Genomic DNA, 23,248 nt, shown 5'->3' on the forward strand with positions numbered 1-23,248 from the left:
GCGACACGTCCAAGTTCGTTTGCGCACTTGGTGTCCACGCCCAGAGGAGATATCCACGTCCCTCCTGCTGAGGTGTCTACACACCATGGTGGCGGGTTCGTCTCTTAATGAACCGCGCCCTTTCCCTCTAGCGTTTCCTTACATTACAAGAAAAGGAAAATGAGACAATGTATACTTGAACTGCATTTTTACTTGGGTGACCTCATTAAAAAACCCCCGAAAGGGAAAAAGAGTGTCCCCTTTAAAAACTGTGTACTACATAATGTTCTTTAACTAAAGTAAAACTTCAAATTGGCTGTGTTCCAGGTGCGTGGAATGGGGCCTCCCTCCAGAGTCTCAAGCTTGTACGAACCGTTCCCCCTAGCCTCGGTTACTCTAAAGGGCCCAGTCCACTTGGGAGACAACTTGTTCTCCAACTCATATGGATGAGCCTTTCGCATGACCAGGTCAGCTACTTGGAACTGCTGCGGCTTCACCTTAGAACTGTACTGATGCTCCACCCTTCTCTTCATAGCTTCAGCCTTTAGTCTCGCCTCTTCTCTGGCTTCGTCCAACAGGTCTAAGTTCACCATTCTCTCCTTATTGGACTCCTCTGCCACAAAGATTTGGAAACGAGGCGAGCTCTCATGAATATCCACTGGGATCATGGCGTCCGACCCGTACACTAGGCTGACCGACGTCTCCATAGTGGAAGACTGGGCGTGGTGTGGTAAGCCCACACGATCCTTGGTACTCCTTATGCCCACACTCCCTTGGCTTTCTCAAGCCTCCTTTTCAACCCTCTCAACAAAATTCTATTCACGGACTCCACCTGTCCGTTCGTCTGTGGGTGTTCGACAGATGCGAACACCTGCTTGATGCCTACTTCTGAACACAACTTACCTATTTGCAGGCTGGCAAACTGGGTACCATTATCTGAGACGAGACGCCTCGGTACACCGAAACGGCATACAATATTCTTCCACACGAAGTGTTGTACCTTGTGTGCAGTGATCTGCGCCACTGGCTCTGCTTCTATTCGTGAAGTACTCGATGGCGACTATCAAGTACTTCATATGCCTTATCGCCAAAGGGAAGGGCCCCAAAATGTCGATTCCCCATGTGTGGAAAGGCCACGGGCTATAAATCGACCTCAGCTCTTCTGGAGGCGCCTTGTGCCAGTCAGCGTGCATTTGGCACTGCTTGCAACGTTGAGCATACCTCACGCAATCCTTCCTTACTGATGGCCAGTAGAACCCTGCACAGATCACCTTGGATGCCAACGACCTCCCCCCTACATGGCTTCCACAGATCCCTTCTTGGAGTTCTGACATTATCCTCGTGCACTCGTTGCAGCTCACACATGTCAGAATCGGGTGCGTGAACCTATGCCTAAATAGCGCTCCATCGATGAGAATGTACCTTGTGGAGCTTCTCTTTATCCTCTTGCCCTCTCCAGGCTCTGCTGGGAGGATCCCATCTGCAATGTATCGCCTATAGGGCGTCATCCATGTGTCCCCCTACTCCAAAACGCACACCTGTACACGACCCTCCTCTTTGGGCGAGGTCGCATAAACACTAACACTGGGCACCCTCGCGGTGTCCTGAATCAAAGACCGGTGGCTCCTCGACTTTCCCCTAGTCCTTCTGATATGGAGGACGTCCACCCTATTATCTGCCACAAACTTTCGCGGTGTCTTGAGGGTCTCCTGGATGACTGTCCTCTGCCTTCCCCCCTTGCCTGAGCTGGCCAGCTTGGCGAGCAGGTCAGCACAGGCATTTTGCTCTCTCGGGACATGCACCAACTCAAACGCAGCGAAATCTCCCTTCAATACTTGGACATACCTCAGATACGCCGCCATCTGCGGGTCCTTTGCTTGATACTCCCCGGTCACCTGCCCCGTGACCAGCTGCGAGTCACTCTTTGCCAAGAGGCTTTGCGTGCCCATCTCCTTGGCTAAGAGCATTCCGGCAATCAAAGTTTCGTACTCTGCCTGGTTATTGCTTACCTTGAAAGCGAACCGCAGGGCTTGCTCAATCAACACCCCGTTGGGCCCTTCCAAGACTATCCCAGCACCACTTCCCTGTTGATTGGAGGATCCATCCACTGAAAGCATCCACTGTGAATCTCGCTCCACTTCCTGAGGGGCGGCTCCCGGTGAAAACTCTGCAACGAAGTCTGCATAAACCTGCCCTTTGATGGATCCTCTGGGCTCGTACTGAATATCGAACTCAGACAACTCTACCGCCCAGCGAACCATCCTCCCTGTGACATCTGGCTTCTGCAACACCTTCTGGACCGGGAGGTCCGTCATCACCACCACCGTAAAACTATGAAAATAGTGACAGAGCCTCTAGGCTGAAAACACCACCACCAGAGCCGCCTTCTCTAGTGCTTGATATCTCGTCTCCGGGCCCTGCAAGGCCTTGCTCACGAAGTATATAGGCCTCTGCACCTGATCCTGCTCTTGAACCAGCATAGAGTTGATGGCCCACTCCGTCACTCCGAAGTACAACAAGAGGGGCTCGCCTGCCCGCGGCTTGCACAGCACGGGTGGTGTTGCCAGGTATTCCTTTAGCTTGAGGAAAGCTGTCTCGCATTCTTCTGTCCACACGAAACGGCTGTTCCTTTTCAGGCACTGAAAATATGGGTGGCCTTTGTCTCCACCAGCAGATACGAACCTTGACAAAGCCGCCATGCGCCCCATCAACTGCTGCACTTCCTTCACCGAGGCTGGGCTTCGCATGACGATGATTGCTGCACACTTGTCGGGGTTCGCCTCTATTCCCCGCTCAGTGAGCATAAATCCCAAGAACTTCCCGCCTCGACCTCAAAAATGCATTTCTCCGGGTTCAGCTTGAGGCGGTATTTAGCTATTGTGGCGAATAACTCCTCCAAGTCAGTTGTGTGTTGCCCTCTCTCCTTGGAGGTCACCACCATGTCATCAACATAGGCCTGCACATTTCTACCCAGCATAGGTGCGAGGATCCTATCCATCAGTCTCTGGTAGGTGGCGCCTGCGTTCTTTAGCCCAAGCGACATGACCTTGTAGCAGTAGTTACACGTCTCGGTCATGAACACCGTTTTGCTTTCATCGCGTGGATGCATCTTGATCTGATTGTACCCCGAGAATGCATCCAAAAAGCTCAGCATCTTGCAGCCCGAGGCGCTGTCCACCAACGCGTCGATGCTGGGCAGTGGATACGAATCTTTGGGGCACGCCTTGTTTAAATCTGTGAGTCGACGCACATTCTCCACTTCCCATTTGCCTTCTTCACTAAGACGACATTGGCTAGCCACTTAGGGTACTGGATTTCTCTGATGTGTCCGGCACTCAACAACTTCTTTGTTTCTTCCTTTACGACAAGGCGCCTCTCTTCGTTTAACTTCCTCCTCCTCTGTCGTACAGGGCAAACCTTGGCGTCCATGGTGAGATGGTGGCACAAAAAAATCTGGGTCGATGCCTAGCATGTCCGAGGCGGACCATGCGAATGCATCCTGGTGGCGCTAGATTACCGTCGCCACTTCGTCCTGCTCTTCTTGACTCAGCAGTCGCCCCAACTTGAAGATCTTACCACCAATCTGCCTCTTAACCACATTTTCAACTGGCTCAGGTCGCCTATCCCGAGCGCTCTCAGCACGAGACTAACTTCTGCGGCCTTCTCTTCGAGGCGTCACCTCATCTGTCGCTTCCTTTGAAGCCGAAGCCTCCTCGGATGCTTCCTCCATAGGCGAGGCCTCCTCGGATACTTCTTCCATGGGCGAGGCCTCCCCATGCGCTTCTTCTAAGGGTGCGGCTTCCCTGGGCATTTCCTCCGCGGGTACAGCCTCGCCAGGCGTCTCCCCCGCGGGCATCGCCTCCTCTAGAGGTTCTACCTCCAAAGGCCTATCTGAAATGGGCGGGCGTTCCATCACCATGATCACTCCCCTCTTCATTTTTAAGCTATTCTCGTAGCATTTCCGGGCCTCCTCCTGATCTGACTTGATCACGATCACCCGGCCACTAAGATCTGGCAACTTCATCTTCATGTGGCGTGTGGAGGCCACTGCCCTTAGCCTATTCAACGCAGGCCTTTCCAACAAAATGTTGTAGGCTAAATTGGCGTTCACAACTAGGTATCGGATGCTCTCGGTACGTGACGTCGTTCCATCTGTAAACGTCGTCCTTAGCTCTAGGTAGCCACGTAACTCCACCTGGTCCCCTGCGAACCCATACAAACATCCAGTGTATGGCCTCAGCAGGTCAGGGGACAACTACAGCTTGTTAAAGGTGGACCAGAACATTACGTCTGCGGAACTGCCCTGGTCCACGAGAACTCGGTGCACCCTCCTCCCAGCGGTGACGACCGAAATAACTAGGGGGTCATTATCATGTGGGACGACATAACGTAGGTCAGCCTTGGTAAACACATGGTCTAACTCCCGCGGGTCATCCAAACCTTCCTCAGCTACCGAATTAACTGATTGCACATACCTCTTACGCTGAGAGGCAGTGCATCCTCCTCTTGAGAAGCCACTAGAGATGGTGTGCACTTTTCCGTGGATCGGCATCTCGTGTGCTTGTCCTCCTCTGGTATCACCGTAGAAGAGACGGCCAGATAATCCTTCAGAAATCCATTCTTCACTAGCTCGTCCAGCTGATGGCCTAGCGCCAAGCAGTTGTTGATGTGATGCCCAAACGCCTGGTGGAACTCGCACCATGCGTCCTTGTGAGGTCCCAGCACTTTGTCAGTCTTTACTGGGGCCTCAGCCTATCTCCAATGTTGGGCACGGCGATAAGATCTTTTAATTCTACCACGAAATTGTGCCTCAACGGCCTATTCCCCTCCCTCACCGACCTATTTCCCTCTGCTCGCCCCCTAGTCTAGGGCCTCCTCGCCTCGTATGGGCGCTTCCTATCCTGACCCTTCCTTCCAGTCGCGGCCTCGTTCACCCTGGCAGGCTGAGCACACGACGACGCTCTTGGGCGTGCGGGTGCAACGCTTGTGCGCTTCTCGCACACCTCGCCCTCAGTGGCGCTGTGCTCCACAGCGCGACACCTAATCTCAGCAAAAGTTCGGGGGCGGCTTCGGATGATTGACTCACAGAAAGGTCCAGGGCACATTCCCTTTCTGAACACGTAGACGATCATAGGCTCCTCCGTGGTTCCAACCTTTACCACCTGCGTCCCGAAGCGATTGATGTATTCTTTCAAGGTTTCGCCTTGATACTGCTTTACGTCGAACAAATCATACGATACCGGTGGCGGAGCCCTCTTTGCTATGTACTGTTCGCGAAACAGCTGTGAGAGCTGTGCGAAGGACGTGATGTGGTCGTCTGGAAGGTTGATGAAATGGCCATTCCAGTTAGCGTGCTCATGAAGACCTTGCACCTTACGGCGTCGGAGCCGCCTACCAGCATCATCTGCGTGTGGAACGCAGTTAGATGTGCCTCGGGATCCTCCATTCCCGTGAACGTCACCTTAGGACCTACGAACGTGTGGAGGATCACTGCCTCCATGATCGACTGCGAGAACGGTGTGGAGAACTCCCTCGGTGGTGTGAAACATCCACGATCATTTGCTTCACGTAGCCTTGAGTGGTTGTGCAACCCGCGACGCAACTCCTCATTTGTACGACATAACTCTTCATTCGTCGCCTGTGACACTGCGAGATCCACCTGCATGCGCTCTTGCTCTACCTTTGATGCCGTCATCGCCTCATGCAAGCCTTGCATCATATCCATGACCTGCTGCATGGTCATGTCTCCGCTCTCAGCGCGCGTCGAACTTTGCCTTATTGTCCTCATTTCTTGTAGTTTCTTGGAAATCTTCGAGCTGTAACGGTGGTTCTTGACTGATATTTCGGTGAAAATGAACGGAAAGAAGAACGAACGGTAGAAACTCGAGAAAACTGAAGAACGAACGGTGGAAACTTATCAAGACCGAAAGAAACAGTGGAAACTGAACTGAAATGAGGAAACAATCGGTGAAAACTGAGCTGAACCACGAAGAAACCACAACCAACAGTGGAACTGAGTAAACTTCCACGATGAACGGTGAACTGAACCAAACTTCAACAACGAACAATGAAACCTTGAATTGGACCGAAAGAAACAGGCGAAAACTGCGTACGCTTCACAATAAACGGTGGATCTTGCAAGATTCTTGAAAAACTCTCTCGAAAGCTGCTACTGAACCTCTGAAGACTTGCGGTGGGACTTGATGTTTTAGATCGGCCCCACGGTGGGCACCAAATGTTCCTGCCGGTTGACCAGAACGTGCTTCGTGCGTAGCTGTGACTCGCGTAACAAGGACACCTTCGAATTGGTTCCAGATCTTCACCCTACATTGCCGTGAGTACCTAAAACAGAGAGAACAAAGGGCGGCCTCGCGGCCGTTTGCACTCCAACGATCAAGTCAGCAAGCAGAAAAGACCAAACACCTCCGAATCGGAGCACCGTAATTGTGATGCTCTAAAGGCGCGTAACTGAATTGTAACTAACTTTTCTCTCTCTCTCCAATCACTCGTGCGTACAGTGAGTAAGCATGCAAATGATTAGAGTGTGCGTAAAAGGCGTAAAGCGTACCTCACTAAGCTTTCAGAGAAGCTTATATACCTTGGGTTTCAGTGCTTACTGCCACGTGGCCTTTCTGACTTAATCGCAACTCCACGTTCAAGGCCTTACAACGCTGTAACCCAACTTAGGGAAATCCCAGAGTGTAAGTCTTCCTTCCTCGAAGTGCATCTGGCGCAAGGGGTGACTACCTGGGTGCCAACTCATGCGCCCCAACCTTTAGTCACTCGCCCTGGGAGTGTATCGGCCTTCCTCTCGTACCAGACACATGGATTACCCCTGGGCGTGGCCCTCTCCCGGGTCGTATCTATCCCAGGGATTCTCCAGAGGTGGCGTGGGTACTTCACGAGTCAGGTTACTCCCTACTAGTACTGGGGATATGGCCTTGAAGCCACCTTTCTCTTTCCCTTATTACTGTTCTGAGGTATCGGGGCCCGAGGCCTCCTCGTCCTTACCGTGGCCTCTCGCTGGATGCCCCCTCCACAACCTTCCCTACCCGTGGGTATCGGGGGGTGTCACCATCCGTGCCGAAACATACTCTCAGAATAACGGGTCGTGCCTTTAGGGTGGAAGACGCTTCAACCTGTCGACGCCCAAACCTGGCGATGCCCAAACCTGGCGAGGCCCATGCCTGGCGACGCCCAAAGCGGTCAACACACTGACTTTCCTCCTTGGGGCCCCCTTGGTGGGTCCCACCGTGCATTTGACTTTGACCTTGGTCAACGCCCGGGGACGGTCGGTACAAGTACAATCAAGCTTGACCATTTTACATTCATCATTGCTCCATTGGGACCAAGGTTTTGCAATTAAAGAACCATTCTTTTTAATCTTTGGAATGAAAGGACCATTCTCAATTGAATCCCAAATTCCTTGATCAATAGATTCCACAAAGATTTTCATTATGGCCTCCCAATACTTGTAATTCAATCCACAGAATAAAGGTGGTTTGTAGATTGAAGCACCTTCTTCAAAAGATTGTTTTCCAGCCATAGTAAAAAGATTTTTGGATCAACTTGAATAACTTTCAAGAACCAAGCTCTTGATGCCAATTGTTAGAATGTATGGCTTTAAACTAGAGGGGGGCGAATGGTTTAAAGAGGGATTTCGAAAACTTTTAAGCCTTGAATAAAATTACTTTGAGAATATCTTGATTAAGAAATCAGTTTTTCAAAACACAAAGCAAAAAGCACAGCACCAGAAAAACAATCGGTTGTTTATACCAGTTTACAAATATAAAAACTGAATTTAAAGAGATAAGGGATAGAGAAAATGCACACAGAGATTTATACTGGTTCACTCTAAACCCATAGCTACATCCAGTCTTCTCAGAAACCACTGAGGAATTCCACTAAGCAATCAAACCTAGATCACTTACACCACAAGCAAAGAAGTGACCTTGATCCCCTCAAGACACACACTTCTCTTGGTCAACACACCGACACTAAGAATGATGATCTTGATCCCCTCAAGAACACACATCACTTCTCAGCAAACACACAAGGTTTCTTTCAACAGATACAAGAATTACACTTGTTACAGAAACAAATCTGAAATCAATACAAGAGAAAATCCTATCTCACACTCTTTGTTCAAACTCAATCTCTAAGCAATCTCAACTTTTTCTCTTAAGCAAAATCAGTGAAAAACTCAAATCTATTTTTCTATATATATTCAAAGCTGTTGTTTGTTATCAAATCTTAACAAACTATTCATTGCATTTAATGATTGGTCAAAGCATTAAAAACTGGAGTGTAAACAGTTGGAAAAACATTTAATGCTCAGCCAAAGCAAAAACCAATTTTCTGTTATGTTACCAAAACAAACAATCGGTTGTTTCCTCAAATCAATCGGTTGTTTTGGTTTTGACAGCAAGTCAACCATAAAAACAGTTTTCAACCTTTTCTGAAAACACCTAAGTATAAAACAATCGGTTGTTTCTGTTGAACCAAATGGTGTTCAAGCTTTGAAGAATCCAAAACCCTTTGAAAGATGTTGGAGTTGTGCTTGCTGTTGCTGAGTTGTCTTAGATAGGATCTGGGTAGTTTGAGTTTTGTAATTCACCCTTGATCGAATCCAAAGCATAGGCATTCTCAACCTTTTTAAAAGAAAAGTATTTTTCAAACTAAGTGAAAAACAACCGATTGTTTTGTCGAAACAACCGATTGTTTTATACTTAGTTGTTTTTAGAAAAGATTGAAAACTGTTTTTCAAATGGTTATGCTGTTAAAACCAAAACAACCGATTGATTTGAGGAAACAACTGATTGTTTGTTTTGGTACCATAACAGAAAAATGGTTTTTGTTTTGACTGAGCTTTAAATGTTTTTAACTAATTACGCTTCAGTCTTTAATGCTTTGACCAATCTTTAAATGCAATGAATAAGTTTGTTAAGATTTGATAAAAAAAAAAACATCTTTGAATATATTCAGAAAAAACAGATTTGAGTAATAACAATTAACACAAGATTTGAGTTTTTCAAAGAGTTGAGATTGCTTAGAGATTGAGATTGATCAAAGAGTGTGAGATAGGATTTTTGCTTGTATTGATTTCAGATTTGCTTTTGTAACAAGTGTAATCCTTGAATTCTGTTGAACAAGTTTCTTCTGTGTTTGCTGAGAAGTGTTGTGTGTTCTTGAGGGATCAAGATCAGCATTCTTAGTGTTGGTGTGTTGGCCAAGAGAAGTGTGTGTATTGAGGGGATCAAGGTCACTTTCTTGGTTGTGTTGTAAGTGATCTAGGTTTGATTGCTTAGTGGAATTCCTCAGTGGTTTCTGAGAAGAATGGATGTAGCTCTGGGTTTAGAGTGAACCAGTATAAATCTCTGTGTGCATTTTCTCTCTCCCTTAACTTTTTAAATTCAATTTTGATATTTGTATACTGGTATAAACAACCGATTGTTTCTGTGAAACAACCGATTGTTTTTCTGGTGCTGTGTTTTTAGCTTTGTGTTTTGGCAAACTGAATTCTTTATCACTTGATTCTGGAAGAAAGTTCATTCAAGGCTTAAAAGTTTTTGAAATCCCTTTTTAAACCATTCACCCCCCCTCTAGTTTAAAGTCATACATTCTAACAATTGGCATCAAGAGCTTGGTTCTTGAAAGTTATTCAAGTTGATCCAAAAATCCTTTTTCTATGGCTGCAAAACAATCTTTTGAGAAAGGTGCTTCAATCTATAAACCACCTTTATTTTGTGGATTGAATTACAAGTATTGGGAAGCCAGAATGAAAATCTTTGTGGAATCTATTGATCACGGAATTTGGGATTCAATTGAGAATTGGCCTTACTTTCCAAAGTTTAAAAAGAATGGTTCTTTCATTGCAAAACCTTGGTCTCAATGGACCAATGATGAATGTAAAATTGCCAAGCTTGATTGTTCTGCTCAAAACATAATAGCTTCTGCACTTGATACTAATGAGTTTTGCACTTAAAATGCAAAACTGCTAAAGAGATGTGGGACACACTCAAGGCTGCTCATGGAAACAATGAACCAAAGGAGGCAAGGTCAAAGAGTCAAGCGAGAAGGAAAAGAAGGCAAAACAAGAAAAGCCTCAACCTCTGCTTCATGGCCAGAAGGAAGATGACTCAAGTAGTGTAAGTTCATCTAACTCATCAAACTCTGAAAATTATGGTCAATTGCTTCAAGCCTTTCAAGAAACGCATGAAGAAGCCAACCGATTGGCTCTCTTGAACAATCGGTTAAAAGAAAAGAATAGCTCGCTTGAAAACAGAGTCAAATCACTAGAAGAGGAATTAAATAATTCAAAAAAAGATTTTGAAAACCTTGAAATTATTTACACAAACTCCTCTTGCAAGTGTGATGCTCTAGTTTGTGAAAATTGCGAAAATCTTGAAAAGAAGGTCCACTATCTTGTTAAAACTGTGGATAAACTTTCTAAAGGCCAATCCAACATTGAGAATCTCTTGGCATATTGGAAAAGCTGGATTGAGGTTTAACCCACAAAACAAACAAGATAGATTTTCAAAATCATTTTCGAAAATGCCAGAAAAACAATCGATTGGACCATCGAAACAACTGATTGTTATATGCTTCTATTGCATGAAAAGAGGCCATTCTGTGAGGTTCTGTAAAATCAGAAAATATGTTGTTCCTAGGGGCTTTATGAAGTGGATTCCTGAGTGCAGTAAAGGTTCTATTGATGAGTGTAAACCAAATGGACCCACATTCATAAGGGGACCAAATCTTTGTACTTGAAAATCTTCTTTGTAGGAAAACTTGGAGGAGAGCAAGCAACAATGGTACTTGGACAATGGATGCTCCAAGCACATGATTGGGGACAAATCAAAGTTCCTGAGCATTTCCTTTAAGCAAGGGCATGTCACCTATGGGGACAACAACAAGGGAAGGATTCTTGGGAGAGGATCCATAGGAGACAAAGACATCTTGGTCATCCATGATGTGCTCTAAGTAGAAGGTCTAAAGCACAATCTGCTGAGCATTAGCCAACTATGTGACAAGGGATATCAAGTGATGTTCAAATCAAACACATGTGAAATCTGTCTACCCAACACCAAAGAGGTAATGTTGGTAAGTAAGAGAATCAATAATGTGTATCTTCTAGATATCTTTTCACGATGTTCTATTGGTTGTCTTCTATCCAAGCAAGATGAATCTTGGCTTTGGCATAGAAGAATCAACAGAAGGAAGCCTAACATCAACCATCTCAGAGTGTTTGGCTGCATTTGTTTCGTTCTCAACAATGGAAAGGAAAACTTGGGGAAGTTTGATGAGAAAGCGGATCTTGGCATCTTCATAGGGTATTCTCTCACAAGTCATGCATATAGAATCTACAATAAGAGGTTGATGTCTGTAGAAGAATCAGTTCACGTTGTCTTTGATGAGGTAGATCACAGAAACATCCAAATCCCGAAGACCAATGCTGAAGAAGATGAACAGAGCATCAGTTTGGAGAAGCTGGAAATCTGTGCAGGAAAACAACCGGTTGATTCGCAGAAACAACCGATTGAAATTCTGGAACAGAGTGAGCTGCCCAAAGAGTGGAGGATTCCTAGAGATCTGTCAGTGGAAAACATCGTAGGGCAAATAAAGGAAGGTGTCTCCACACGAAGCTCCATCTCAAACTTCTGCAGGCACACAACTTTCATCTCTCAAACTGAGCCAAAGTCAATTAATGAAGCTCCCAAGGATGATAAATGGGTTGAAGCTATGCATGAGGAGTTGAATCAGTTTGCAAGGAATGAGGTATGGTTTCTTGTCCCTAGAACTGATGAAATGAACATTATTGGTTCAAAATGGGTTTTCAGGAACAAGTTAGATGAAGATAGCGTGATCACAAGGAACAAAGTAAGGCTAGTTGCCAAGGGCTACAATCAAGAGGAGGGCATAGATTATGGTGAAACCTTTGCTCATGTTGCTAGATTGGAGGCTTTGAGGCTGCTACTGGCGTTTGCTTGTATGAGTGGTTTCAAACTCTTCCAAATGGATGTCAAGAGTGCCTTTTTAAATGGCTACATCAATGAGGAAGTTTATGTGGATCAACCACCGGGCTTTGAAGATCATAAACATCCCAACCATGTCTTCAAGTTGAAGAAAGCTTTGTATGGACTGAAGCAAGCTCCAAGGCAGTGGTATGAGAGGCTTAGCAACTTTCTGCTATCTCATGGTTATGAAAGGGGAATGGTAGACAAGACTCTCTTCATCAAAAAGTCAAATTCAGAAATAATTCTTGTGCAAATCTATGTTGATGACATCATCTTTGGTGCTACACAAGATAGGTTGTGTGAAGAATTTGTGGCTGCAATGAAAGGTGAGTTTGAAATGTCTATGATGGGAGAATTGTCTTTCTTTCTTGCATTTCAAGTTAAGCAAACAAAGGATGGGATCTTTCTATGTCAATCAAAGTATTGCAAAGAGATTCTCAAGAAATTTGAAATGGAGAGTTGCAAAGAAGCAAGCACTCCAATGCCATCAAGCTGCTACATGGATGTTGATTCTGCTGGAAAGAGTGCATTTTCTCTCTCCCTTAACTCTTTAAATTCAGTTTTGATATTCGTATACTGGTATAAACAACCGATTGTTTCTGCGAAACAACCGATTATTTTTCTGGTGCTTTGCTTTTAGCTTTGTGTTTTGGCAAACTGAATTCTTTATCAACTGATTCTGGAAGAAAGTTCATTCAAGGCTTAAAAGTTTTTGAAATCCCTCTTTAAACCATTCACCCCCCCCCCTTCTAGTTTAAAGCCATACATTCTAACAGTTTCGACAAAACAACAGGTTGTTTTTCATTTAGCTTGAAAAACAGTTTTCTGTTAAAAGGATTGAGAATGCTTATGCTTTGGATTCAATCAAGAGTGGATTACATATAAAATCTACCCCAGATCCTATCTAAAAGATAACTCAGCAACAACAAGCACAACCAGCCTTCATTATCCTTCAAAGGGTTTGGATTCTTCAAAGCTTGAACACCACTTGGTTCAACACTTTATCTACAGGTGTTGCAAATTCGTGGACGGATTCTCTCGCACCTGGAGAGCATGATGAAGACCTGAGAGATAGAGCATCCCCTGACCAAGCCCAACCCTCAAGAAGGATGGCCCAAAGTATGACACAATATCTAGGGCTAAGTCAGGACCCACCACTAGCCAGTGCTTCACAGCCCATCATTCCTTAGAGGATCACTAGGAGCAGAGCCCAAGCCATGGGAGTTGAGCACCAGCTAGTCTCTTTGTTTTTAATTTCAATTGAGTAGAGTCCATGTAGCATAATAAAGGGTGTATTTATCAAATTGGGATTGTGCCAAGTCCATTAGGGTTAGAAGGTAGCCCTACCTTCTAAAAGATATGACTAGGGGGCGGCTTTGACCTTGGTCAACCCCTAGGTCGCCTCTCTCCTTTTCATTTTCTACCCCTTCCCCATCTTGCCCACTAAGGCACCCATTCCTATAAATAGGGTGTCTTGTCTCATGTATTTTTACTTGATTTTGGAAGATAGTAATGAAACTCTGCTTGAGTGATTAGTGAGCTTAGTCTCCTAAATGGTTTTGGGTCTTATCTTGAGTGTGTGAGAACCTTAAGTATCGACTCTTCCTTCATTTGTCTTAGAGATTTCCACCCTCCAAGTGGCGTGAGCTTCCTCTCCATTTCTCCATAAGCTTCCTTCACCTTATCTCTTTTCCATCCTTTCATTATGCCATTTACCATTCCTTTCTATGTTTTTGATTATGTTTTTATCTTTTGGTCATCTTCATTCATCTTTTACTTCCTTTGTTCTTTAATTTCCGCCCCATTCATCATAATCACCATATACTTGTATTTTCCCTTTTCCCTCTAGAAGTGAACCTTCACACTTACTTAACCACTTGGTTAAGTTCATTTCCAGTTGGGATCTTCTTTGGGTTCTTACCTTGCATTGCTAAAAATAAAAAATCATAAACAAGAGCAACTAATAAAAATATGCAATCCTAAAATCAACTCACACCACCTCCTAAACTCTTTCGCTCGCTCTTCATTTTGCTTCCTCATGGTTTCCATCATCTCTAACAACATTTGTGTTATTTTCGGTACCTCTCCATTATTGTCCTCTTTTTTCTTTGTTCTTCGAGTTGCCCTCATTATTTCTTGTGGTACAAAAAATTTTTGCTTGTCCCACGATGGGCGCCAAATGTTCTATCCAAGATATCTTCCTCTTAGTCTAGAGCATCAAGTTACTAGAAACGGTGGTTTATAGCCCTAATTGTTAGTGTCTTTCCCCTAGTCTCCCTTTCCTCTTATACCCATAGCCTCCTCGCCCCGATCCTTCTCTCTATTCTCCATTATTACCTATCTCGGGTATCCCGTTGATTACCTTTTTTAACGCATTCCTTTCATAAAGTGTTATAAAAGGATATCTTCGCCATTAACTCTCTAGATCGGTTACCGAGTCGTTTTACATAATTAGCGAGATTGACCCATAACCCCACATTTTTCCTTAAACAAAATATATAGAAAATATAATTTATACAAAATGATTTAACAATTTCAAAACCAACCAAAGTCATTCTTGTTGAACCAAGTGGTGTTCAAGCTTTGAAGAATCCAAACCCTTTGAAGGATGTTGAAGGTTTGGCTGTGCTTGCTGTTGCTGAGCTGTCTTAGTTAGGATCTGGGGTAGTTTGAGTTTTGTAATCCACTTTAGATTGAATCCAAAGCATAGGCATTCTCAATCTTGTAAAAGAAAAGTGTTTTTCAAACTAAGTGAAAAACAACCGATTGTTTTGTCGAAACAACTGATTGTTTTATACTTAGATGTTTTTAGAAAAGATTGAAAACTGTTTTTCAAATGGTTGAATTGTTAGAACCAAAACAACCGATTGATTCAAGGAAACAACCGATTGTTTGTTTTGGTACCATAACAGAAAAACTGATTTAGCTTTGACTGAGCTTTAAATGATTCTAAATGTTTACGCTCCAGTCTTTAATGCTTTGACCAATCTTTTAAATGCAATGAATAAGTTTGTTAAGATTTGATAACAAACAATATCTTTGAATATATTCAGAAAAACAGATTTGAGTAAGGAGTTTTTGAACACAAGTTTTTGAGTTTTTCAAAGAATGGAGATTCCTTACAGATTGAGATTGATCAAAGAGTGTGAGATAGGATTTCTGCTTGTATTGATTTCAGATTTGCTTCTGTAACAAGTGTAATCCTTGAATTCTGTTCAACAAGTTTATTTGTGTGTTTTGCTGAGAAGTGTTGTGTGTTCTTGAGGGGATCAAGATCAGCATTCTTAGTGTTGGTGTGTTGGCCAAGAGAAGTGTGTGTCTTGAGGGGATCAAGGTCACTTTCTTGGTTGTGTTGTAAGTGATCTAGGTTTGATTGCTTAATAGAATTCCTCAGTGGTTTCTGAGAAGACTGGATGTAGCTCTGGGTTTAGAGTGAACCAGTATAAACATCTGTGTGTATTCTCTCTATCCCTAACTCTTTAAATTCAGTTTTGATATTTGTTTACTGGTATAAACAACAGATTGTTTCTGCGAAACAACCGATTGTTTCTGCGAAACAACCGATTGTTTCTGCGAAACAACCGATTGTTTTACTGGTGCTATGCTTTTAGCTTTGTGTTTTGAAAAACTGATTTCTCAATCAAGGTATTCTCGAAGTAATTTCATTCAAGACTTACAAGTCTGTGAAAACCCTCTTTAAACAATTCACCCCCCTCTAATTTAAAGCCATATATTCTAGCAATTCTAAATCATTTTAGCCTTTTAAATATGTTTGAAACAACCAAATCTACACATTTTCCCACTCTAACTTTTATACAGTCTAGTTCAAAGTAACTATTTTAAACCCCAATGCAACTTAACTTCAAAATATTTTAATAAATACGTTATTATACATATAACACAAATAGAATTAAATTCTTGTACAACGATCACCCATTCAATATTTAATAAGCGAAATTACTTTACTTTCAATTTTCACCAATACGTGATAAAAAAGAGTTCAACTGCCCCTCTTGCAACAAAACTGACTGAAAAAAGAAAGAAAAAAACGATCTTTTGTGCAAAGGGTTGTGATTCCAAACCTCGAGGAAAGTAATGACTTAGGTTGCAAGTAACCTCAACCATGTTATATTTAGTTGCAGCTATAATCAGAATCTGCTTATGGCACACAAAAAGGAAGTGTGATGTTAACACAGAATCGGTATTAGATTCGTAGAATGTATAACTAGAATCTATTTCAGGCAGAGAAAAAAAGTATAGGTATGTTAATTCTATGAAAATAAAATGGAATCAGGTTCTTACTATTTTGCTTCATATTTAATTGATTATGACATGGTTTTTTTAACCAATTTGTAATATAGAATTCCTTCATCCCTAAGCAAAGCATAGAGTTCCTTCACTGTTTGTTTTCCAGTTTTTCCATATATTTCCTCAATAAACGACCGATCTGACCTTTTATGGACTTAAGATAAAATAATATATGGATCTTTAATATGAAAAACATATATTATCAATTATATTAATTATAAAAGCAATGAATAAATCTGTATTATTTTGGAAATCTAAATATGTAAAGTTAAAAAAGAAAATTGTAATTTATAATGATTTAATTTAATAATTAGTGAAATATAAAATTGTTTTCTATCACCTTCACCTAATGCAAGTATAATGGTAAAAATTAAATAGGTTAAATATGTTTTTCGTCCTTATCCTATAAGATTGGTTTTTGTATTTGATAAAATGTTTAGACCTTCCTCCTATTTATAATAAAAAATATTAAAATAATCATTTACGACATTAATTTTCATGGTCATAGTCATGGTGTATTGTAATATTATAATATTCACTTCAATTATATTATGCACTTCAATTATGCATAGAAATTGAAAGATTAAATCTAATTCTAACTTTATTTTTCTTACATAAAATAATTTGTGTATATAAAAAAGGTTTAACATATTTTTAAAATGTATTATAATTAATATTTTTGTTTATATTGAAACTGGATCTTATAATAAATATTTATAATTAATATAAATATGAATATTTATTTATAAATATTAATTATAATATTAGTTATAACATGACTGGATCTTATAATTAATATTTATAAATAGATATTCACATTTATATTAATTATAAATATTTATTATAATTATAAGATTCAGTTTTAAATAAATAAAAATATTAATTATAATATATAAGCTGTTTTATTAGCTGCTACACCTACCTTATTTATCCCATCATATTATAAATAATAATATAATTAATATTACATATTATAACTAATATTATAATTAATATTAAATATTATAATTAATATTAAATATTATAATTAATATTAAATATTATAAATAATATTAATATTATAATTAATATTATAAAAAACACTATAATTAATATTTATAATTAATATAAATATTATAATTAATATTTATAAATAAATATTTACATTTATATTAGTTATAAATATTTATTATAATTAGAAGATCAAGTTTTAGTATTGATCCTACCGCTTGACTTGAGTGCAAGAGTCTTGCCGCGCCAAAGATCTTTCCTCTGGATCAGCTTTGCACCACGTTAGCTTTTGCTCTTCACGCCTTAATTCCTCGCAAGAACCTGAAGAAAACAAAGTGGCGCCACTGCGGCCGATCGCGCTCCGACGCCCAAGTCAGTAGAGGAATCACAAAAAACTCAGAGAGAATATCTCAACTCAAGGAACCGTGCGTAGTGAATCTCAGTGTATGAAATGCGTTTTGAAAAGCGTACCTCATAGATCTGTTAAGTGTTCCTTATATACCTGAGCCTTTTCTCTCTCCTGACGGTTACACCCCTGGACGCGTGGCTCACATCCAGCTGTACACGTGTCACCATCTGAGCTAGGATAGCTTGAGCGTCATTTCTCTATTGCACCCAACCCTACACGTGTCGTCATCTGGGGCTTCCACAACTTGAGCGTCACTTCTACTCTTCTCGCCATTCGACTAAGTTATCCACACAGGGAGTAACTCGGTGCACGGCTTCTTGGAGTGCGACCCCTTAAGTGGCGAGTACCGGGTGCCACCACGCGCACCATCTTTGTGGTCTCGCCTGCCGCCATCACGATCTGTTTCACTTGCACACCATGCATGTTCTAGGGAACTGTTCCCTCGACCCGAGCTCTGGCTAGGGTGTGATCATCTGATAACCTCATCCTCCGCTGCCACGTGACAAACATATCACTCGTCTTCCATACTTGTACCTCTTGGAAACCTTAAATAAGCTTTCCTGATCATTCGGCGATGTGCCCCTTTCGGCGGTGTGTAAACCACCTGATCTCCTGGCATTCCCCGGCGATCTCTAACCACCCGATCTCCTAGTACTCACATACGACGACTGTGACGCAACTCTGGTGACTGCCGGTTACGCACATCAGAGATCGGAGAACGCCACTTCAGCGATCGACGACTGTACTGACTTCCCGATTTACTTCCCTTCTGTCGGCCAGGTGTTCCGTTCAACACGCCTATATTGTCGCTTGCTGCCACGTCATCACACCCGATGACCTGATCGGTACACAAGCCCCCCAGTCTTAAGCTGAGACTTGACCAGCGAAAAGACTAAGAAGTCAAATCATCGTCGATCTATGTGGCCCTTGTACGGACTTCCGTACGTTCGCACTCTTTTGCCTTTCTGACGCTTCACCAACCCCTTTTGAATCAAACGACACATGGCTTCATCAACGGTTGTTTTTAATTGTCGTTTGCGCTTCCTACAACGTTCGAAACCCTTAAACCCTTCGCGCTATTCACTGTTTCATTATCTTTCTTCATCTTCAAGCATTCTAAACTTTCTCTCTGCGAACTACGAAACCTTTCGTCTCCCACAATCTTCAACTTCCTTCAACATTTACCCGATCATCAAAAGGTAACTCTTTTACTCCTTCTACTGATGTTTGTTGCATTTTAATCGGTTCGCATCATCCATTGACTGTCTGGAGCATACGTTGTGGGTTGTTTCTCTTTTTCTCGTAACTTAGAGTTTCATTCCTGATAACGTCTACCCCAGTGAACTCTCACTCGTTCGTTCTATCTTCTTCGTCCTCAATCGAGTCATTCTCTTGCTATCCTCATTTCTTCCCTTTTCTTTCCTTTGCAGTTCCTACGATGGCTCACACAAAGTCCACCGCTAATCCTCCTTCCTCATCGCGAAACCCTCCTCCCAAAACTCGTAGGGTTATCCCTGGAACAAACCCTCCACCAACACGCAACCCCCCACATGCCTCTGGTGCTCCTTCCACACAGGCTGAGAGGCCTGCCTCTTCTCGTGCCGACCTTACCCAAGCAACTCCACCACAAGCCGGGGGAGTTTCCCTTCCTCCACGGGACTACAAGGAGCTCTACCCTTGGGCCACCTCAACTCTACTGAAGGAAACCTCGTCGATAAATACTGAGGTGGGGGTGCTTCGTCTGAGGAAAGGGGATCGACCCAACCTTTCATTTCACAAGGAGCACGATGACAATGTGACGGTGCTGCCTTGCCTCCCTGGAGAACCAATCTATGCGGACGATAAGGGGAACAACGGCGAGTTGTTCTGCTTCGTCTACGCCACGTTGTTCAAGAAAGTGAAGCTTAGGTTTCCTTTCACTCGTTTCAAGAGGGAGCTGTTGACCGAGCTCGACATCGCCCTTGCCCAGCTCCATCCCAACAGCTGGGCATTCGTGAGGGCGTTTCAAATCCTTTGCGCGCACTTGGGGCTGCCGGTTTCGGTTGATGTCTTCCTTTTTCTATTTGAGGCAAAGAATCCTAGAGATCGCCTCTGGGTCAGCTTGAATGGAATTGCTGGGAGGTCAATCCTCTCCATCTTCCAGCAATCCTACAAAGACTGGAAGGGGAAATTCGTCAAGGTGTGCCAGAACGACCAAGACCCTTCGTTGCTTGATGGCTTCCCCTTGTATTGGGTAAACAAGGGGAAAAAGGATTCCAGGGACAACTTCAAGAGAGCAAGAAGTCCTGACAACATGGGGGATTTGGACAAAGACCTTTGTCTCTTCTGGAAAAGTGTGGCTTCTGCCAACATCACCTTCCCCACTGCTCCAATAATTTCCTTCGAATTCTTCGAGGACCAACTTGAAATGTACATAGGTTAGCCCTTACCCCAACACCAAGACTCTCATTTTGTGTTGAAACTGTCTTAGCATTTCTACCATTCTGTCTTTGGCATTCTGTTCGTTCTGTGCTGGTCTTGATCATTCATCCATGTGCTATTTGCTTATGTTATTTTTGTATGTATATACTAGTATGTTCTGCTTCTGCTCCGGGGCATACTCATCTATTTTTTACCTTGTGCAGACGCAATGTTGGGGAAAGGAAAGCTGGCAAAATTGAGGGCGATCGCCCGATCCCACAAACTTGCGGCGGGCTCCCAAACTGTGCCCAACTCGGTTGTGGAGATTGCCGCTGCCCAAGGAAAAACTCCTCCCCGAGGTCCAACCCCTTCTGGGGCCCTACCCGCCCCAGCAAGGAAAAAACTGATGTGGAAGAGACCAAAGAGGAAGACCCCTCAGGTAGTGTCGGAGGAAGAAGACGACGATGAAGACACCGAGGATGGTCTCATCACCAAGAGGAAAAGGGTAACCACCTCTACACCACCTGCACTCCCAACACCAACGCCGCCATCACCTCTAGCTTTGCTAGAAACAGTCCAAGCAGCACCACTGGCCGCCGCGCCCCCAGTGGTCGAAAGCAGCGGCCCTAACTATGTAGAGAACCCTCCAAGCGCCTCAACACCATTTGTATCTGTTGGATAGGGTCCTCCTTCCACCACATCCATCGCTGGGGCCGCACTAGAAGAAAATGAGGGTGCCCAGGCTTCCCCAATGCCTATAACAGAAGCCCCAACCTCACCACCACACCTTGAAGCCCCCCTTGCTGTACAAGCTCAAGAGGGTGGTGGTGAAAGTCAATATCAAACTCCACCAGCACCTCCAGCATCAGCCTCAAGTCTCCCAGATCCCTTTAAAGAGACCTTGGGACCCTTCGCAGCTCAACTGAAGACCATGGCGGAAGATCTCCCTTTGCTTGTATCAAGAGCTGTGAAAGATTCACTCAAGAAGCTTCAAGAGGAAAACTTCGAGCTCAAGGAGTCAAATCTCATAATAAGGGCTGAGGCTGAAAAGCTCACTTGCAATCTGCTGATGAATGAGATTGAACATTCAAGGCTGGAGGATGCACTGGACGCTGAGCTAAGGAACACACGCAAGGAAGCCTCTGATCTGCGCCACAAACTGTACACCCAACTTCAAGAGAAAATTGACTTGGAGAGAAAGTTGGTCCCATTTAGGGTCAAGGTGGCAGATTTGGAGGCTGCACGAAAGGCTGAAGCTTCCAGGGTGGAGAAAATTGGAAAAAGATCGGCAGATAGGGAGGTCCTCTTGGGGAAGGTCGAGGCAGACAGGGATAAGTCTCTCGCTAAGCTCTCCCAAGCTCGTGAGGAAGCCACAAAGGTTGCTGCAGAGCTTGCCCAAGCTCGGGGTGAGAGTAAGAAAGCTACTGAAGAACTTGCTCGAGCTCATGAGGAGAAGGAAGAACTGAAGAACCAAATATATGAGCTCGAGCAGAGTGCTGCTCAAATCCTCACCTCTGGGTTCGAAGCTGCTCTCGAGCAAATGTCATGCCAATATCTTGAGCTCGACCTTTCCATGTTGTCGATTTGTAACGAGGTGGTGGATAGCAAGATCGTTCCTTCTGAAGATTAGCCGCCTCCATCCATCGCCTCCTTTTTTTTTTAGAACCTTCTGTTTGTAATGACCGATCTGTGTATAAACTTCAATTGGCACTGCTTATATAACTTCTATTGTTTGAACATTGTCTTTCTATTTCACCTTATACGCCTTTGCCTCTATTTGCTGTGTGGTTGACCAACACAACTGGTGAAAATTACTCAACTGAATTAACTTAGCATTACTTGAACTTTAAACCTCCACACACTGCTTTAACTCGAGCAAACTGTTAACCTTATAACAAACTTAACAAACTGTTAATTCAAAGTAAACTCGAGCCACCATCAATTATCGGCGATGACTTATACTTATACTTAAGGTAACAAACCTTATCGCAAAATCACTTGCTAGGCAGCAGGTTTTAACTCAATCTAATATTCCAAACACAGCTTACCTGATCTGCCAAGTGAAGTTCACGCTTCTCCTGTCATCGCTGGAAATTCCTCCGATTTGGTACTCGCCATACAACACCCTCACTATCTCAACCTTCACGCCATAGGGTTCTGGCGATGTTACCCTCTTTTGCATAACTTGATCATTGTTCCCTCATCTGGGGGCAGAGGCGCCTTTCGGATCCTTCTCTACCTCCCTGAGTTTTGGAACAATGATCTGGATAGTGAGGTGTTCTCTGCGAACCTATCTCAGCTATCCTTTAACTTCTTCCATCCTTCACACCGTACCTGAACTCGTTCAAGACAAGAAGGATTTTATCTATCTTCACACCGCCCGCAAGCATGGAAGCTTTATCTGGTCTTACTGGGTCAACATTGATGTTTCACTTAAAGGGGAAAAGGCGTTTTCCATCAACCTTCCCTTTCCGCCGTTTAAGGTCATGAACACCCCTGACTTTTCAGTTTCATCTTGCCTGAACTCACTCTAAGGTGAGGAGGACTTTCTCTGGTGCCTTAACTTGCCCAGGGTGTACATCTCCTCCCCCCGGATGCACTGAGGACTTTTAATCTTGCCTCAATCTGCTTATGCAAAGAGGTCTTTCAATCTGTTCTTGCCTGTACTCGCTCAAAGGCGAGGAGGACTTCTTCTCTTTCTCGCCTGCACTCGCTCAAAGGCGAGGAGGACTTCTTCTCTTTCTCGCCTGCACTCGCTCAAAGGCGAGGAAGACTTCTTCTCTTGCCTCAGGACGCACGAGAGCGTTGAGGGCTTTAAACATTACTGGTGCCTCCGATCGCCGAAAGACGATGAGGTCTTTAAAACTTTTAACCATTGCCGCCGATCGCCGAAAAACGATGGGGACTTAAAACTTTACCAGAAAGTATGCAATATAACTTTACTGTTGCCTTAGATCACGTACAAGTGATAAGGTCTTTTTTCTAAAAACTTTCGAAACAATAAGCATGCAATCTTGGAAACTTTAAACTTGAAAACTCTTCTTTATTGGGTGGCCTCATTAAAAACCCTCCTTAGGGAAAAAAGAGTGCCCCCTTGAAACTGTTTTAACAGAAACTATTTAAATCTCTTCATGTTCGTCTCTAC

The 23,248-nt window shown here is 43.4% G+C and overlaps 3 protein-coding genes across 3 annotated transcripts; 1 reads left to right on the top strand and 2 right to left on the bottom strand.

Moving 5' to 3' along the window:
* Positions 1–269: 269 nt before the first annotated feature.
* On the bottom strand, positions 270–647 carry LOC137815572 (uncharacterized). Its single transcript, XM_068618687.1, has one exon. It carries the CDS (start codon positions 645–647, stop codon positions 270–272), a length of 378 nt encoding a protein of 125 aa, XP_068474788.1.
* Positions 648–1,499: 852 nt separating this feature from the next.
* Positions 1,500–2,294, bottom strand: LOC137815573 (uncharacterized). Its single transcript, XM_068618688.1, has one exon. It carries the CDS (start codon positions 2,292–2,294, stop codon positions 1,500–1,502), a length of 795 nt encoding a protein of 264 aa, XP_068474789.1.
* An 18,560-nt stretch (positions 2,295–20,854) lies between these two features.
* On the top strand, positions 20,855–21,733 carry LOC137815574 (filament-like plant protein 1). The gene has a single exon (XM_068618689.1). The coding sequence runs from the start codon at positions 20,855–20,857 to the stop codon at positions 21,731–21,733; it is 879 nt and encodes a 292-aa protein (XP_068474790.1).
* Positions 21,734–23,248: the final 1,515 nt, after the last annotated feature.

Source organism: Phaseolus vulgaris, chromosome 1 (genome assembly GCF_000499845.2).
Source record: "Phaseolus vulgaris cultivar G19833 chromosome 1, P. vulgaris v2.0, whole genome shotgun sequence".
NCBI lineage: Eukaryota > Viridiplantae > Streptophyta > Magnoliopsida > Fabales > Fabaceae > Phaseolus > Phaseolus vulgaris.

What these genes read in the sequence shown, in the direction of transcription:
- LOC137815572 (XM_068618687.1), bottom strand. Translation starts at nt 647, where the DNA reads ATGATCCCAGTGGATATTCATGAGAGCTCGCCTCGTTTCCAAATCTTT.
- LOC137815573 (XM_068618688.1), bottom strand. Translation starts at nt 2,294, where the DNA reads ATGACGGACCTCCCGGTCCAGAAGGTGTTGCAGAAGCCAGATGTCACA.
- LOC137815574 (XM_068618689.1), top strand. Translation starts at nt 20,855, where the DNA reads ATGCCTATAACAGAAGCCCCAACCTCACCACCACACCTTGAAGCCCCC.